The sequence below is a fragment of the Salvelinus sp. IW2-2015 genome, linkage group LG2 (assembly GCF_002910315.2).
Source record: "Salvelinus sp. IW2-2015 linkage group LG2, ASM291031v2, whole genome shotgun sequence".
Taxonomy (NCBI): domain Eukaryota; kingdom Metazoa; phylum Chordata; class Actinopteri; order Salmoniformes; family Salmonidae; genus Salvelinus; species Salvelinus sp. IW2-2015.
In genome coordinates, this window is record NC_036839.1 from 38095275 (window position 1) to 38112724 (window position 17450).

Sequence of the window (17450 nt, forward strand, 5' to 3'; positions counted from 1 at the left end):
GTTTTTTGGGGGGTTTGTATCATTTGATTTACACAACATGCCTACCACTTTGAAGATGCTAAGTATTTTTTCTTGTGAAACAAACAAGAAATAAGACAAAAAACAGAACTTGAGCGTGCATAACTATGCACCCCCCCAAAGTCAATACTTTGTAGAGCCACCTTTTGCAGCAATTACAGCTGCAAGTCTCTTGGGGTATGTCTCTATAAGCTTGGCACATCTAACCACTGGGATTTTTGCCCATTCTTAAAGGCAAAACTGCTCCATCTCCTTCAAGTTGGATGGTTTCCGCTGGTGTACAGCAATCTTTAATTCATACCACAGATTCTCAATTGGATTGAGGTTTGGGCTTTGACTAGGCCATTCCAAGACATTTAAATGTTTCCCCTTAAACCACTCAAGTGTTGCTTTAGCAGTATGCTTAGGGGCATTGTCCTGATGGAAGGTGAACCTCTGTCCCAGTCTCAAWTCTCTGGAAGACTGAAACAGGTTTCCCTCAAGAATTTCCCTGTATTTAGCGCCATCCATTATTCCTTCAATTCTGACCAGTTTCTCAGTCCCTGCCGATGGAAAAACATCCCCACAGCATGATGCTGCCACCACCGTGCTTCACTGTGGGGATGGTGATGGGAGATGTTGGGTTTTCGCCAGACATAGCGTTTTCCTTGATGGCCAAAATGCTCAATTTTAGTCTCATCTGACCAGAGTACCTTCTTCCATATGTTTGGGGAGTCTCCCACATTATTTTTGGCAAACACCAAACGTGTTTGCTTATTTTTTTCTTTAAGCAATGGCTTTTTTTCTGGCCACTCTTCCGTAAAGCCCAGCTCTGTGGAGTGTACGGCTTAAAGTGGTCCTATGACAGATACTCCAATCTCCGCTGTGGAGCTTTGCAGCTCCTTCAGGGTTATCTTTGGACTCTTTGTTGCCTCTGATTAATGCCCTCCTTGCCTGGTCCGTGAGTTTTGGTGGGCGGCCCTCTTTGCAGGTTTGTTGTGGTGCCATATTCTTACATTTTTTAAATATGGATTTAATGGTGCTCCGTGGGATGTTCAAAGTTTCTGATATTTTTTATAACCCAACCCTGATCTGTACTTCTCCACGACTTAGTCCCTTACCTATTTGGAGAGCTCTTTGGTCTTTATGGTGCCGCTTGCTTGGTGGTGCCCCTTGCTTTGTGGTGTTGCAGACTCGGGGGCCTTCCAGAACAGGTGTGTATATATACTGAGATCATGTGACAGATCATGTGACACTTAGATTGCACACAGGTGGACTTTATTTAACTAATTATGTTACTTCTGAATGTAATTGGTTGCACCAGATCTTATTTAGGGGCTTCATAGCAAAGGGGGTGAATACATATGCATGCACCACTTCTGTTTTACATTTTGTTTTTAAATTTCACTTCACCAATTTGGACTATTTTGTGTATGTCCATTACATGAAATCCAAATAAAATCATTTWAAATTACAGGTTGTATTGCAACAAAATAGGAAAAACGCCAAGGGGGATGAATACTTTTGCAAGGCACTGTAGATAATTACATATAGGTAGGGGTAAAGTGACTAGGCAACAGGATAGATAATAAGCAGTAGCAGCAGTGTATGTGATGAGTTAAAAGAGTTAGTGCAGATAGTCTGGGTATCTATTTGGTTAACTATTTAACTAACTATTTAGCAGTCTTATGGCTTGGAGGTAGAAGCTGTTCCGGGTCCTGTTGGTTCCAGACTTGTGCATCGGTACAGCTTGCTGTGCAGTAGCAGAGAGAACGTCTATAAAGGTCCTGAATGACAGGGAGCTCTGCCCCAGTGATCTACTGGGCCGTGTGCAATACCCTCTGTAGCAACTTGCGGTCGGATGCCAAGCAGTTGCCATACCAAGCGATAATGCAGCCAGTCAAGATGCTCTCAATGGTGCAGCTGTATAACTTTTTCAGGATTCAAAATAATTTTCAGCCAACTGAGGCGGAAGAGGCATTGTCGTGCCTTCTATGTTAGTTCCTTAGTGATGTGGACACTGAGGAACTTGAACCTCTCGACCCGCTCCACTACAGCCCCGTCGATGTGGATGAGGGCGTGCTCGGCCCGCCGTTTCCTGTAATCCACGATCAGCTCCTTTGTCTTGCTGACGTTGAGGGACCGGTTGGGACCTGGAACCACACTGCCAGGTCACTGACCTCCTCCTTAAAGGCTGTCTCATCGTTGTTGGTGATCAGGCCTACCGCCGTCGTGTCGTCAGCAAACTTACGATGGTGTTGGAGGAGTGCACGGCCACGCAGTCGTGGGTGAGAAGGGAGTACAGGAAGGGACTAAGCACGCACCCCGTAGGGTCCCCCGTGTTGAGGGTCAGTCTGGTGAATGTGTTGTTGCCTACCCTCACCCCCTGGGGACGGACCGTCAGGAAGTCCAGGATCCAGTTGCAAAGGGATGTGTTCAGTCCCAGGGTCCTGAGCTTAGTCATGACATTTGAGGGCACTATGGTGTTGAACACTGAGCTGTAGTCAATGAACAGCATTGTCACATAGGTGTTCCTCTTGTCCAGGTGGGAWAGGGCAGTGTGGGGTGTAATAGAGATTGCGTCATCTGTGGATCTGTTGGGGCGGTAAACGAATTGGAGTGTGTCCAGTGTGTCTGGGATGATGGTGGTGATGTGTGCCATGACCAGCCTTTTAAAGCATTTCATGGCTGCAGAGTGCTACGAGGCAATAGTCATTTAGACAYGTTACCTTGGTGTTCTTGTGCACTGCTTGAAACATGTAGATATTACAGACTGGGTCAGGGAGAGGTTGAAAATGTAATTGAAAACAATTTCCACCTGGTCAGCGTATGCTCTGAGTACCTGTCCTCGTAATCTGTTTGGCCCCCTGGCCTTGTGAATGTTAACCTGTTTAAAGGTCCTACTCACATTGGCTACGGAGAGCAAGATCACACAGTCGTCCGGAACAGCTGGTGCTCTCATGCATGGTTCAGTGTTGCTTGCCTCGAAGCGAGCGTAGAAGGCATTGGGCATAGAAGGCATTTAGCTCGTCTGGTAGGCTCACATCACTGGGCAACTCGCGGCTAGGTTTCCCTTTGAATTCTTGATAGTTTGCAATGGCTGCCACATCCGCTGATCGTCAGAACCAATGCTGTCTTTGGTGACTGGTAGTTGCTTTGGTTACACATCAGGTTGAATCACTACTTGATCATGTGGTCATGACCTGACCAGACATGACCAATATCCCCCACGGTCCAGTGTGGTCAAACCAGACCTTAGCATGGTCAGGCGGGGGAGTTTTCCATTTGTCACCCTCAGTGAATGGATGGGTTTTCTAACCTTGTGGTCAACCCCTCAGTGTTTGTCTAGAATGTTTTCCCCTTAGTGTGTGTGTGTGTGTGTGTGTGTGTGTGTGTGTGTGTCCGTGCATACTTGTCTGTCCATATGTGTCTGTCCGTGTGTATCTGTTGCACTTGTGTGTTTGTGTACCTAGACAGGGTGTAGTACAGAGCGAGAGCTGAGTTAATGTGATCTGTGTGTATGTCTTTGTAGATCTGATCACCTGTCTAGACAAAGGAATCCACTTTACTGAGGCAGAGTTCACTAGATACTGTCCAGCAGGATGCCTGACATCTGTTGGGGAGATCTCTGGGACCATACCCCACGGCTACAGAGATGTGAGTATATGCACATTACACAGATAAGGGTGTGTGTGTGTGTTTGCACGCGTACATCCAGGTGAGTGTGTGTCTGTGGGCCTGCATGTGTGTGCAGGCGACAGTGTATGTCTGTGTGTGTGTGTGGTAGTCTGCGTGTCCCAGTCATTGTGGTGTGCACACGGTTCCCAGATGATTCACACTGCCACCCTTCCACCCCCACACACACACCAAGTCTGTATATCCTGCTGAACCCTCAGTACCCAACAGTACCGCCACCGCTACCCCACAGGAGRTGATGATTCACACTGCCCCCCCTCACCAAGTCTGTCTCTCTGTRCTGCTGAACCCTCAGTACCCAACAGTACCTCCACCGCTACCCCACAGGAGCTGATGATTCACACTGCCCCCCCTCACCAAGTCTGTCTCTCTGTCCTGCTGATCCCTCTGTACCCACCAGCACCTCTACCCCACAGGACCTAACTGGCCACAGAGCCATGACTCACTTCATAGTCATGTTCCCTTCTCTTTCTTGTTCTATATCTCTTTTACTATCTCTTTCTATCTGTTTTCTCTCTTTCTCTTTCTCTCTCTCTTATTAAGGACTATGTAAACAGGGCCTCTCTCTCAGCGGTATGTAGGCACGTCCCAGGCAGGACCTCACAATGCCCCGAAAGTGTCTGAGGTCATGGGGGCTGAGGTAGTCTGGCTGATGACCTCATACCTGGGTGGGTCAGAGGGCCCATGGGGTTGGGAAGGAAGGGAGGGAGGGCTAGATGGAGTGTGACGGTGTTATTGATGAGGGGAGGCCCAGGGGTGGCTCAGAGGCACGGTAGAGGGGAAGGGGGTGTGTGTGTCTCAAAAGCACAGGGGAGGGAAAGGGGTTGTAGGGAGGTGAGCTAATTGTTTGGCCGAAGGAACGGTCTGCTAATTCAGCCCAGCTGGAGAAGGGTGCTGAGAGGACTGGTGTGTGTGTTTGTTTGTGAATGGTGATGTGTGTGTTTGTGACTGGTGGTGCTTGTTAGCTTGTGTAGGCGGTGTTGTAGATTACATGGCAGAAAAGGATCCCTGGTTTTKCATGTTCAGCCAAACAGAGATGTAAGGGGTTACAACCATTACACCTAGAGTCAGTTTGACATTAGTTGCCATGGAGTGTTGCTCATTGGACCAGACTAGAGGTCTTTACAGGTCCAACAGGCCCAAAACTCTGAGATCCGACCTGGGACCCGAGCGGGTCCGGGTCCTAAATTCYGACTTTTCTCTCGGATCTTGGTCAGGTCTGATATACAGTGCATTTGGAAAGTATTCAGACCTCTTGACTCTGTTAGGTTACAGCCTTATTCTAAAATGTTGTTTTATTCCTCATCAATCTACACACAATACCCCATAATGACGACGCAAAAACAGTTCTTTAGAAATTTTAGCAAATGTATAAAATTTCAGACCCTTTACTCAGTACTTTGTTGAAGCACCTTTGGCAGAGATGACAGAAATCCATGTCGATGTCGGGAACATGGCGCCGGCATATCTCTGTCTTTCTCTCGGTCTCTCTAGGGCTAGGCCTAAGCTTGTCTCCTTTAATATATATATTTTTATATGAATATTGTACAGTGGACACCTAGGCCTGTGCCTATATGCATTTAGCCCTCAAATCTGACAGCAGCGCCGTGAGGTAGACAATTACTGTTTTAGGAAAGTAAAAAAACGAATAAAACAATAGACAGACTATAAAGTGTTGAATATCCTACACATCGAAACACAYCGAATAGTGATTTTGTAATGTGTTATTGGTCGTAACTGTGGATAATATTGCATGTTTATTGATGGCGCTGGCAGCACCCAGTTGGAGGTTTCTTTCTCTTTCTACTCCCGCGGATCTGAATGGGTCTCTCGGATCCAAACCTGCACGGGTCTGTGGACTGTGGAAAACAGATCCAAACAGACCCGTGCAGGTTTGGATCTGTTTTCCACAGTCTTTTTCGGAAAGGGTCTGACTGTCCTCGGGTCCATTCGGAACGGGTCTCCGTTTTTTTAGAATATGTATTTATCCATATCAAACCAAATTGTATTTGTCACATGCGCCGATTASAACAGGTGTAGACCTTACAGTGAAATGCTTATTTACAAGCCCTTAACCAACAATGCAGGTGTAAGAAAATGCCCAAAAAATGTAAGAAATAAAAGTAACAAATAATTAAAGAGCAGCAGTAAAATAACAATAGCGAGGCTATATACAGGGGGAACCGGTACAGAGTCAATGTGCGGGGACACCGGTTAGTCGAGGTAATTGAGGTTATATGTACATGTAGGTAGAGTTACTAAAGTGACTATGCATAGATAATAACAGAGAGTAGTAGCAGCAGCATAGAAGAGGGGGGGAGGTGGGGCAATGCAAATAGTCCGGGTAGCCATTTGATTAAATGTTCAGGAGTCTTATGGCTTGGGGGTAGAAGCTGTTGTGTGTTGTGTGTGTATGTAGGTAGAGTTACTAAAGTGACTATGCATAGATAATAACAGAGAGTAGTAGCAGCAGCATAGAAGAGGGGGGGAGGTGGGGCAATGCAAATAGTCCGGGTAGCCATTTGATTAAATGTTCAGGAGTCTTATGGCTTGGGGGTAGAAGCTGTTTCGAAGCCTGTTGGACATATACTTGGCGCTCCGGTACCACTTGCCGTGCGGGAACAAAGACCTGGGTGGCTGGAGCCTTTGACGATTTTTAGGGCCTTCCTCTGACACCGCCTGGTATAGAGGTCCTAGATGGCAGGAAGCTTGGCCCGGTGATGTATTGGGCGGTACGCACTACCCACTATAGTGCCTTGCGGTCAGAGGCTGAGCAGTTGCCATTCCAGGCAGTGATGCAACCCGTCAGGATGCTCTCGATGGTACAGCTGTAAAACCTTTTGAGGATCTGAGGACCCATACCAAATCTTTTCAGTCTKCTGAGGAGGAATAGGCTTTGTCGTGCCCTCTTCACAACTGTCTTGGTGTGCTTGGACGCCAAGGAACTTGAAGCTCTCAACCTGCTCCACTACAGCCCTGTCGATGAGAATGGGGGCGTGCTCGGTCCTCCTTTTCCTGTAGCCCGCAATCAGCTCCTTTGTCTTGATCACATTGAGGGAGAGGTTGTTGTCTTTGCACCACACGATAAGGTCTCTGACCTCCTCCCTATAGGCTGTCTCGTCGTTGTCGGTGATCAGGCCTACCACTGTTGTCATCGGCAAACTTAATGATGGTGTTGGATTCGTGCCTGGCTGTGCAGTCATGAGTGAACAGGGAGTACAGGAGGGGACTGAGCACACACCCCCGAGGGGGCCCCCGTGTTGAGGATCAGCGTGGCAGATGTGTTGTTACCTACCCTTACCACCTGGGGGTGACCCGTCAGGAAGTCCAGGATCCAGTTGCAGAGGGAGGTGTTTAGTCCCAGGTTCCTTAGCTTAGTGATGAGCTTTGAGGGRACTATGGTYTTGAACGCTGAGRTGTAGTCAATGAATAGCATTCTCACATAGGTGTTCCTTTTGTCCAGGTGTGAAAGGGCAGTGTGGAGTGCAATAGAGATTGCTTCATCTGTGGATCTTTTGGGGCGGTATGCAAATCGGAGTGGGTCTAGAGGTTCTGGGATAATGGTGTTGTGAGCCATGACCAGCCTTTCAAAGCACTTCATGGCTACAGACGTGATTGCTACTGGTCTGTAGTCATTTAGGCAGGTTACCTTGGTATTCTTGGGCACAGGGACTATGGTGGTCTGCTTAAAACATGTAGGTATTACAGACTCGGTCAGGGAGAGGTTGAAAATATCAGTGAAGATACTTGCCAGTTGGTCACTGCATGCTCTAAGTACACGTCCTGGTAATCCGTCTGGCCCAGCGGCTTTGTGAATGTTGACCTGTTTAAAGGTCTTACTCACATCAGCTGCGGAGAGAGTGATCACACAGTCGTCCGGAACAGATGATGCTCTTGTGCATGTTTCAGTGTTACTTGCCTCGAAGCAAGTATAGCATYTAAGTTATTTAGCTTGTCTGGTAGGCTTGTGTCACTGGGCAGCTCTCGGCTGTGCTTCCTTTGTAGTCTGTAATACCGGGTCGGGTGGGAAAGCCACGGATTCATTTTAGAACGAGTCCAACTTTTTGGACCCATGGAGACCTCTAGATCACACCTCAAGTCACAGGGGGGGTCAGTGCACCTCACCCAGTCCCTCTATCTTTGCACCTCTCCTTTACTTGGTCACACTCTCTGTCAACTTTCTCAGTCGGAATTTGTCCCTCTCTAGTTCTACCCCTTTGGGTTGGTTTGTGATGTGTTGTAATGAGGGAAAGTGTGTGTGTGTGTGTGTGTGTGTCTGTGTGTGCGTGTGTATGCATTGTGTGAGTGTGTGTGTAAGTGGTCTGTGCTCCGAGTGGCTGGGTGGGGTGGTTTAGTGCAGTGTGTTTGTGTTAGTGGTTTGGTGGGGTGCTGCTTCGGATGTGGTCTATGTTACTGGGATGTTTTAAAGCTGAGGGGGCAAGTGTTCAGTACTTGTGGGTGCCTCAACTATGTGGTTAAAGTCAGTTGTGTGTGTGTCTTTATCATCTGACAGTGTGTGTATAAAACCATCCCACTTCCCACTTCACTCACCCAGCTAGCTGCCCACTGCTGGGAACTGGTCTCACTAAGTGTGTGTTCACTAGTGTGWGTGCGTGCATGTGTGTGTGTTTTGCTAATATATGCATGAATGGATCCATTTTATGATGTCAGTAAATTACTGAGTCAGTTACTGGAATGCGAAGGGTTTACTAAAGGGAAATAAGGAAAGAGTTTCAACAATCCAACTTTTTTCAGTGATTTTAATATAAGATTAATTGACGGAAGGAGGGAAGGAAGGAAGCATTTCTAAAGAGTTGAAACAGACCTTGGATCAGAGTTCTTTTCTTCATGCCACTCAGTGTTCCCCCTGCCTGGAAGTGACGTCGTCATGCTGACTTATCTCCTGTTATCTGTGAGGCTGAGAGCTGTCCTCTGTGATCTATCTCACTGAAACTTTATACAACCCATTACTGTCCCTCACTGGGATATATGGCCTCTCAGCTGACAGTGGAATAATCACAACCACCGACACACTGCTCCCTTCCTCTCTGTCTATCCTTCTCTCTCCTTTCTCTCTACCTCTGCCACTCTCATGATCTTCTCTCTCTCTCTCTTCCTGTTCTAACCCCTTCTCTGCAACAGCAGGGATTCAATTGACGTAGCAGTCATTTTATGAAGATGGTCATACATCTAAATGTACATTTTCCAAACAGTCATGAATGGATCTCCTTCCCCCCTCAGTCGTCTCCAGTGTGTCTAGCAGCCATCCATGCAGGTGTGGTGTCTAACTCTGTGGGCGGTCAGATCAGTGTGGTCAACAGTAAGGGCATCCCTCACTACGATGGTTCGCTGGCAAACAACGTCTCCTCCACTGTGTAAGTACTCCTGTCTGTCTGGGAGAATACATCTGCATTCTCTTCCRTTTCCATCTCTCTCCATCATTATGTCTATCTCTCTCCAGTGGTACCTTGTCCAACAGCCTCTTCACTTTCAAGACYAGTGGTGAGTTCAATCAGCTACAATATACAAAAACAGACCATGATACCACAACCACCATAGCCACACATGCTTCTGTATCCTTTTCAACTACACCTGCCACCACAATCACTTCTACAATATCCAAAACAGCCATGTGTCCTCCCAATTTAATACAGACTCACAGTTTCTCTCTCTCTCAGGTTGCTATGGGACACTAGGTCTAGAGTCGGGCGTTGTTAGGGACTCCCAGCTCTTTGCTTCCTCGGTGTGGGAATGGAGTGACGTGATTGGCGAACCCAGCGAGTGGGGCCCAACTGGGGCCCGCCTTAATGGGGCGGGGCTTCCCTGGGCGTCGGCTCACAGCGACCAGCAGCAGTGGTTACAGGTGGATCTGAAGAAGGAGAAGAGGATCACAGGCATCACCACTACAGGCTCCTCCCTCCTGGAGTACCAGTTCTACGTGTCAGCCTATCGGGTCCTCTACAGCAATGACAGACAGCACTGGAACATCTATCGGGAGGCAGATGCTACCCAGGACAAGGTGATGAAAATATCCCTCTCATCAATAACCTTAAAGGTCCTGAATAGTCATTTTGAAAAGTACTTTTTCCCTCATGGCTAACTACCAGGAAGTTTGAAAAGACAGGCTAAGTGGGCGGGGAGCTTATATTCATGAGCTGGCCTTGACTGACAGCTCTTTGCAACGCTATAGCAACTTGGATGCAGTGTTGCAGTAAAATCATCTCAAGCTAGTTTAGTGATACACAAAGCAACTCAAACAACATTGAAATTGCATCAATGATGTAATTTTTGTTCTCTTGTGATGAGGTTCAGCACTGACGGATGTGTTGACAACTGGGTGGGAGTTTTGAAGGACCCTTCCCCCCCTTTTGTTCCATGCTGACTGAAGAAGCGCTAGCTAGGGGCCAGTAACTAGCTAGCACCAGACACAGATGAAGAACTAGCTAGCCAGTCTAAGCTGAGCACAGAGCCACAGATGACGAAGTAGCTAGCCAGTAACTAGCTAGCACCAGACACAGATGAATACCTAGCTAGCCAGTAACTAGCTAGCACCAGACACAGATGAAGGAACTAGCTAGCCAGTAACTAGGCTAGCACCGACACGAACGATGAAGACCTAGCTAGCCAGTAACTAGCTAGCACCAGACACAGATGAGACTAGCTAGCCAGTAACTAGTCGCACCAGACACAGATGAAGAACTAGCTAGCCAGTAAACTAGCTAGCACCAGACACAGATGAAGAACTAGCTAGCCAGTAACTAGCTAGCACCAGACACAGATGAAACTAGCTAGCCAGTAACTAGCTAGCACCAGACCACAGATGAAGACCTAGCTAGCCAGTAACTAGCTAGCACCAGACCAGCAGATGAAGTACCTAGCTAGCCAGTAACTAGCTAGCACAGACACAGATGAAGAACCTAGCTAGCCAGTAACTAGTCGCACAAGAGACACAGATAGAACTAGCTAGCCAGTAACTAGCTAGCACAGACACAGATGAAGAACTAGCTAGCCAGTAACTAGCTAGCACCAGACACAGATGAAGAACTAGCTAGCCAGTAATTAGCTAGCACCAGACACAGATGAAGACTAGCTAGCCAGTAACTAGCTAGCACCAGACACAGATGAAGACCTAGCTAGCCAGTAACTAGCTAGCACAGACACAGATGAGAACTAGCTAGCCAGTAACTAGCTAGCACCAGACCAGATGAAGACTAGCTAGCCAGTAACTAGCTAGCACCAGACACAGATGAGAAGTAGCTAGCCAGTAACTAGCTAGCACCAGACACAGATGAAACCCTAGCTAGCCAGTAACACTAGCTAGCACCAGACACAGATGAAGAACTAGCTAGCCATACTAGCTAGCAAGACACAGATGAAGACTAGCTAGCCAGTAACTAGCTAGCACCAGACACAGATGAAGAACTAGCTAGCCAGTAACTAGCTAGCACCAGACACAGATGAAGAACTAGCTAGCCAGTACTAGCTAGCACCAGACACAGATGAATAGCCTGCTAGCCAGTAACTAGCTAGCACCAGACACAGAGTGAAGAGCTAGCTAGCCAGTAACTAGCTAGGCAGCAGACAGCAGATGAAACTAGCTGCCAGTAACTAGCTAGCACCAGACACAATGAAGAACTAGCTAGCCAGTAACTAGCTAGCAACCAGACACAGATGAAGACCTAGCTAGCCAGAAACTAGCTAGCACAGCAGCAGCTAAGACACTAGCTAAGACCAGTAACTAGCTAGCACCAGACACAGATGAAGACCTAGCTAGCCAGTAACTAGCTAGCACCAGACACAGATGAAGCCTAGCTAGCACCAGACACAGATGAAGAACATAGCTAGCCAGTAACTAGCTAGCACCAGACACAGATGAAGACCTAGCTAGCCAGTAACTAGCTAGCACCAGACACAGATGAAGAACTAGCTAGCAGTAACTAGCTAGCACCAGACACAGATGAGAACTAGCTAGCCAGTAACTAGCTAGCACCAGACACAGATGACGAAGTAGCTAGCCAGTAACTAGCTAGCAGCCAGCACAGCAGATGAAACCTAGCTAGCCAGTAACTAGCTAGCACCGCACAGCACAGATGAAGAACTAGCTAGCCAGTAACTAGCTAGCACGAGACACAGATGAAGAACTAGCTAGCCAGTAACTAGGCTAGCACCAGACACAGATGAAGACAGCTAGCGCAGTAAGCTAGGTCTAGGCACCAGACACAGATGAAAGGGGAAACATTTAAGTATCTTAGCACCAGTAGAGTAGCTATCTAACTATATAAACCACGCCCTTCTGCAAACGCCTTCTTCAATGTTGGTTACAAGGCTGTACTTATTTAAATGAGGTTAGAGAATATCATGTTACCTTTGGTGTATTAAAATGAGAGTTTAAGGTGTCCCCTTAATCATTAATCCAAGTGTTTGACATGGGGGAGAGGACCAGTAACTTTGTGATCAAACTTTATCATTGTAGAAGCAAGTCATTTTTCATACTTTGGTCATCATACTTTGATCCTGTGTCCTTCAAATATCATCAAATTTCATGGAAAACATGATTTTGACTGTTCATGACCTTTAAGGAGAGAGAAAGCCTATTTAGACAAAATATGCWAGATGGAGTCGTTTGTTTCTATGGCATCAGTAATTGATTGTGGTTGTTTATGGCAGGAAACATGAGCTGACTGTGGTTGGTAAGTGCTGTGGTCAGTCAGACTCAGTCAGGACAGCAGCTCATTAAAGATGGATGGAGATTGATTGAGTGCTTGTGCTAGTCAGGCTCTGTAATCAGGGCTTTTTTTCCTTACTTATACTAGTGAAAATCTATTTTACAAGAGACTTGTCCCAAGAAGGCAGCAATCAAACATTTGTTATACACCATACATAAAATGTACAATACAGTAGACCTGTTGGCAGTAAGCACAGGCAAGATAACATGAGATATAATTAGTTAACATAGCTTCAGTGTAGTATTAGTAGTATATTATTAGGAACCCCATTAGCTATTGCTACAGATGTCTGTTTCTGTTTCCTGATAGATTTTTAAAGGGAACACCAATTATCTCCAGGAGGTGCGCAATAACTTCATCCCACCAATCGAGGCGCGTTATGTGAGGATAAGCCCCACCCAGTGGCACCAGCGAATTGCCCTCAAGTTTGAGCTGCTCGGATGCCAGTTCCATCAAGGTAACCAAACCAGCCAATCACATGCAGATGTTTTGACTTTGTAGCCAATCAGTGAATTTCAATTATTTTATCATTGTGTGAGGGTAGGCTACCCTCACTGTATCTGCCAGCTGTTGGCTAGAGCGCAGGTGCCAGGACCAGAGCAGGTACATTTAGTTATTCAACACAACAGTCTAACTCTCGGTAGAGTTGAAAATGCGATGGAAACACATTGAACTTTACATTTTTAATCGGTACATGTAAACTGAAGTGTGTGCACTACATCATCACTCACTGATTTTTATCTGCAACAAGTCAGTTTGGTGCGAAAATGCGCATATTTTCTTTGCGAATATTCGCATATAAATCTGTTGCCGATAGCGGAGGGGTGCATAAAGATGGCAGCCCCCATATACTTACCACAAATACCTTGTTTGCTAAGTTCGCCGTATTGTACATTGCTCTTCGCTAATGTTTTTTTWAAATCGTCATAAGCACAGTATACATGATCTCAATTTTAGCTCTAAGACGCCAGCAATTTGAAAAAACCCAACATTTGATTGTGCTGATTAACAGTGCATTGAACCATGTCGCGYACTGTAGTTAAAAAACTGTGGATAGTGCTAAAACAATGACGTCATATCTGAATTCCGACATCTTTATGCACCTTCGTCATTGGATGGCAACCTAGCTATTGGAGTTGAGGGATCCTATTGAGGCCAATGTGGATGTTATCTGTACAAAGGGAAATAAGAGCCTGTTCTTCCTGAGGAAACTGTTTCAGGGTGGATAGGATGCTGATGACCATATTTTACAGATAATATATAAAATCCATTTGAACATTCCATATGATCTGCTGTTTTGGTAATATAAACTTAAAGTGTAAGAACAGGCTGGGTAACATTGTTGAACTAAGTAGCAGGATCATTGGTAGGAACTTATATTTGTTATGTATTCATTGTGTTTTACTACGTGCTGAAAAATGAATAACAAAGATTAGTCTACTTTATTGGAGTCATGTGATCCTAACCGTTCTGTCTCTTCTTCCATTGGACAGCGAGGCCCCGGATATACCACCCCGCTCGGCCTCCCCCTCCCTCAGTGGCCACGGACACCCCCCCAATGTACAGCCGGACCACCCACACCCCTGCCATCAGAAACACCACCATGCCTCCATGCACCATCAACGGTGAGCGAGAGGAGAAAGGGAAAAGAGTCCATGTCTAGTTGATGTGTTGTTGATTGTTGTTGGTTCACACTGGTTGTGTTGTGGTCGTAGACGTGGCGTTGGCAACGGTGTTGGTGCCCGTGTTGGTCATGATTCTGACCACCCTCATCTTGACCATGGTCTGTGCCTGGCACTGGAAGAACAGGTGAGGAAGAACTATAACTAGTAACAACTAAACAGATATCCACTCAGTAGCTCCCAACAACCTAGAACACTCACATGCTGACTAGGCCGGGCACGCGCCATTTCCCGCATGTTGATTTTGTCCATCCACTCTAGACCCGATCAGGACACGCAGGTTGATGTGTGAAAACAAACTTTGAACCAACTATATTAATTTGAGGTCAGGTCAAAACACATGCTGTTGCTAGCTAATTTGTCCTGTGATATAAACATTTGGGTTGTTATTTTTCCTGAAATGCAGTCTTTTTTTCTGGATCTTTGTAGAATTTTGAACCATTTTGATTCACACAATTGTGTGTTCTYTACTCCAACAATTAATCCACAGATAAAAGGGGAAGCCTAGTTAGTTTCTAGTAATCCCTCCTCCTTCAGTCTTCTTCTGTGGACTTTATATGGTTGTTGGCAACCAACTTTAAGGTGCGTTACCACCACCAACTGCCCTGGAGTGTGGACCTCAGTTCATCTTTCAATCACCCACGTGGGTATATGCTCCTAAAAACCAATGAGGAGATAGGAGATTTTCAGCGCGTTAACAGTGTACATTTATTTTGCAATGCTTGCTGTGTGGTCAGCATGTTACATTTCTTTCTGTTTTGTCTTTCTCCTCAGGAAGAATAGTTCAGAGGGAGCTTATGACCGGTCTCTCTGGGACCGTACAGGTAAACACAACACTCTCAGTATGTGTGTGTGTGTGTGTGTTTAGATGTTTATTGCGTGTGTGTCTCTGTCCAGACTGGTGGAAGAGTATGAAGCAGTTCCTGCCATCCAAGATGGCGGAGGGKGAGGAGTCAGTCCGCTACAGCAGCAGTGAGGTGGGCAGGCTCAGAGTGAGAGGGAATACCCCCAGACTACGGGCCGAACCCGCAGGTACACACACAGGCCGTGTCCCAAATCTGTCTTGCCTAATACTTACTAAAAAGACATAAGCTGTGTTCGAATACTCATACTAACCGCACTAACCATACTATTTGTAACGTAAATTGAGTTTATAGTATGCTTATTAGTCATAGTATGGATATAGTTAGTATGCCAACAGTTCCCGGATGTCATACTACCTACGAGGTATACAAGCAGTGGACACTATTGCCATGCTTTTAGGGCCCATAATGCAATTTTTCAGAAAATGGCCCTGGCTTCACAACGTTTTCAGATTTKAATAAAATATGCAGTCAAGAGCGGATACAAATTCATTGCTTTTACTAATTATGACAAATGTTAAGCAATCTAATAAAATTATGACTTTTCAAATAAGTTACAGGTTATGTTGGCTGACAATTTATTGGCTACGCTATCCTTACGAACCGCATATCACGACAGCAGTAGATACCTATGTTAGCTAGGTACCTAATGTTAGTTGGGTACTAATACATCAAACTTGCCAGTATATTAACTATATGCTATCCAACTAACTACCCAATGTTTATTGACTTTATTATTCACGTCATTCTTAGCTAAGTGGTATAGTCATTGTGCGTTCTCAATGGACATAAATTCKCTCTGGCTATCTACTCCGATTTCAGAGACTCTTGTCTGATTGCAGAATAACTAATAATTTACAAACGCTCAACACCAGTTGAAYATGACCGGTGTCAGTAAACGTTGGCAAAAAAGCATTATTAAAATTGTTGCCAGCAGCACAGTTAGTCACCAACGCTCTGGATAACATGAAAACAGCCTAAGCAGCTCTGCCAGGGCAGGTAAAATGGTCAGAGTGAGGTATTCTCTCATTTGCCTGGAAGTAGCTAGCCAGTTAGCGTGTGTGCTTGACTGCCGTTGTGATGATGGTCAGAAYGCTCGGATCAACCCTACTCCTCGGTCAGAACGTCCACTGTACTCTCTGAACACTCCAAGAGAGAAACTTTGAATTTACGAACTGACAATCTGACAACGCTGTGAATTTACAAACGCTCAGAGTGCACTCTGGGACTCCAGATTGAATTTACGAACACACCCGAAGTCGTAAAATGTCGAGATGGTAATTTGTTATGCTAGCAATAGCATCAACTTCGGGTAGACAAGCGTACCTCTAGTATGCTCAACTGAAATGATACCGTTCGTTTACAGTATACTAAAGTTAACTAATGGTATATAGTATATACTCATTAAGTATGTTGTAGACAGTATGTTAGTATGGGTATTCAAACACCGCTATACTGTGTAATAATTGTACTAAAAACTACTTAGAACGTTCTGTTTATTAAAAAACGAACGCAGTAAACAACATATCAACATACTAGGCTCCTGAGAATGTGTAATCTAACGCACAATTGTGTTGATTTGGGTACAGAACGTCCCCTTATCTTCTTATCAGCTGTTGTCAGACACACATGAGTCTGGAAAGACTATTCTCTTCCTCAAAAGTCCACACTGAATTCTCCTAGAAGAAAATCCAAAATTAGTATAACATCCTGGCATTTAAAGCATCCTTGAAATTTCACATACTATAAACCTTTCTATTTTTGAATACTTAAAATGCATACTATTTAGATCGCAGGTATGGTTATTCGGACACGGCCACACAGTTGTTTGTATGTTGAACACACCCTCTCCATCTCTTCCATTAGAGTACGCCCAGCCCCTGGTCAGCGGTGTCGTGACATCACTAGGTCAGAGGTCAACTTTCAAGCCAGAGGAAGGTTCTGACCCCGGCTACATGGACACTAACCTCTATGACGCTCCCATGGCAACAGACATCTACCATGCCTACGCTGAACCCCTGCCCGCCTCCGGTGCAGAGTATGCCACGCCCATTATGATTGACATTGCAAGCCACTTATCAGGGAGCTCCACACTGAACCAGCCAACCACAGTCTCCAGCTTCATGGGTCGTGGCCCTGCCTCCCTTCTCACGCGAACAGACAGCGGGCAATCGGGGAGGTCGATGTATGACACGCCCAAGAGTACAGGACAGGCCCCACCCACTAAGGATTTAGCCTACCAGGTGCCTCAGAGCAGCAATCAGAAGCCAGTGGGGTAGGGCTGAAGTGAATACTTTGATTGACAAGGCCATAAACCACACCCCCCCATTGACAGAGGGGGATGGAGAGAGAGAGGGTGAATTAAACTGTAAAGAACATTACCTTCAAGTTAGATGTCTGTATGTGAGTGTGTCTATATGTGAGTGTCTACAGAGGAGTCTATATGTGAGTGTCTACCTGTACGTGCATGGCCGGAGAGTGCTAGC

The 17450-nt window shown here is 45.9% G+C and overlaps 1 protein-coding gene across 1 annotated transcript in view; it reads left to right on the forward strand.

Moving 5' to 3' along the window:
• The window catches only part of dcbld2 (discoidin, CUB and LCCL domain containing 2), a 29015-nt gene extending 11723 nt beyond the window's left edge, over nucleotides 1-17292 (forward strand). Inside the window, exons 4-13 of the mRNA XM_024010172.2 lie at nucleotides 3530-3654; nucleotides 8935-9068; nucleotides 9155-9195; nucleotides 9372-9712; nucleotides 12729-12876; nucleotides 13913-14044; nucleotides 14135-14228; nucleotides 14876-14925; nucleotides 14999-15133; nucleotides 16831-17292. Of these exons, the coding sequence (XP_023865940.1) occupies nucleotides 3530-3654; nucleotides 8935-9068; nucleotides 9155-9195; nucleotides 9372-9712; nucleotides 12729-12876; nucleotides 13913-14044; nucleotides 14135-14228; nucleotides 14876-14925; nucleotides 14999-15133; nucleotides 16831-17243 (1613 nt within the window). The 3' untranslated portion in view covers nucleotides 17244-17292. The remainder of the gene's footprint in view (nucleotides 1-3529; nucleotides 3655-8934; nucleotides 9069-9154; nucleotides 9196-9371; nucleotides 9713-12728; nucleotides 12877-13912; nucleotides 14045-14134; nucleotides 14229-14875; nucleotides 14926-14998; nucleotides 15134-16830) is intronic.
• Nucleotides 17293-17450: the final 158 nt, after the last annotated feature.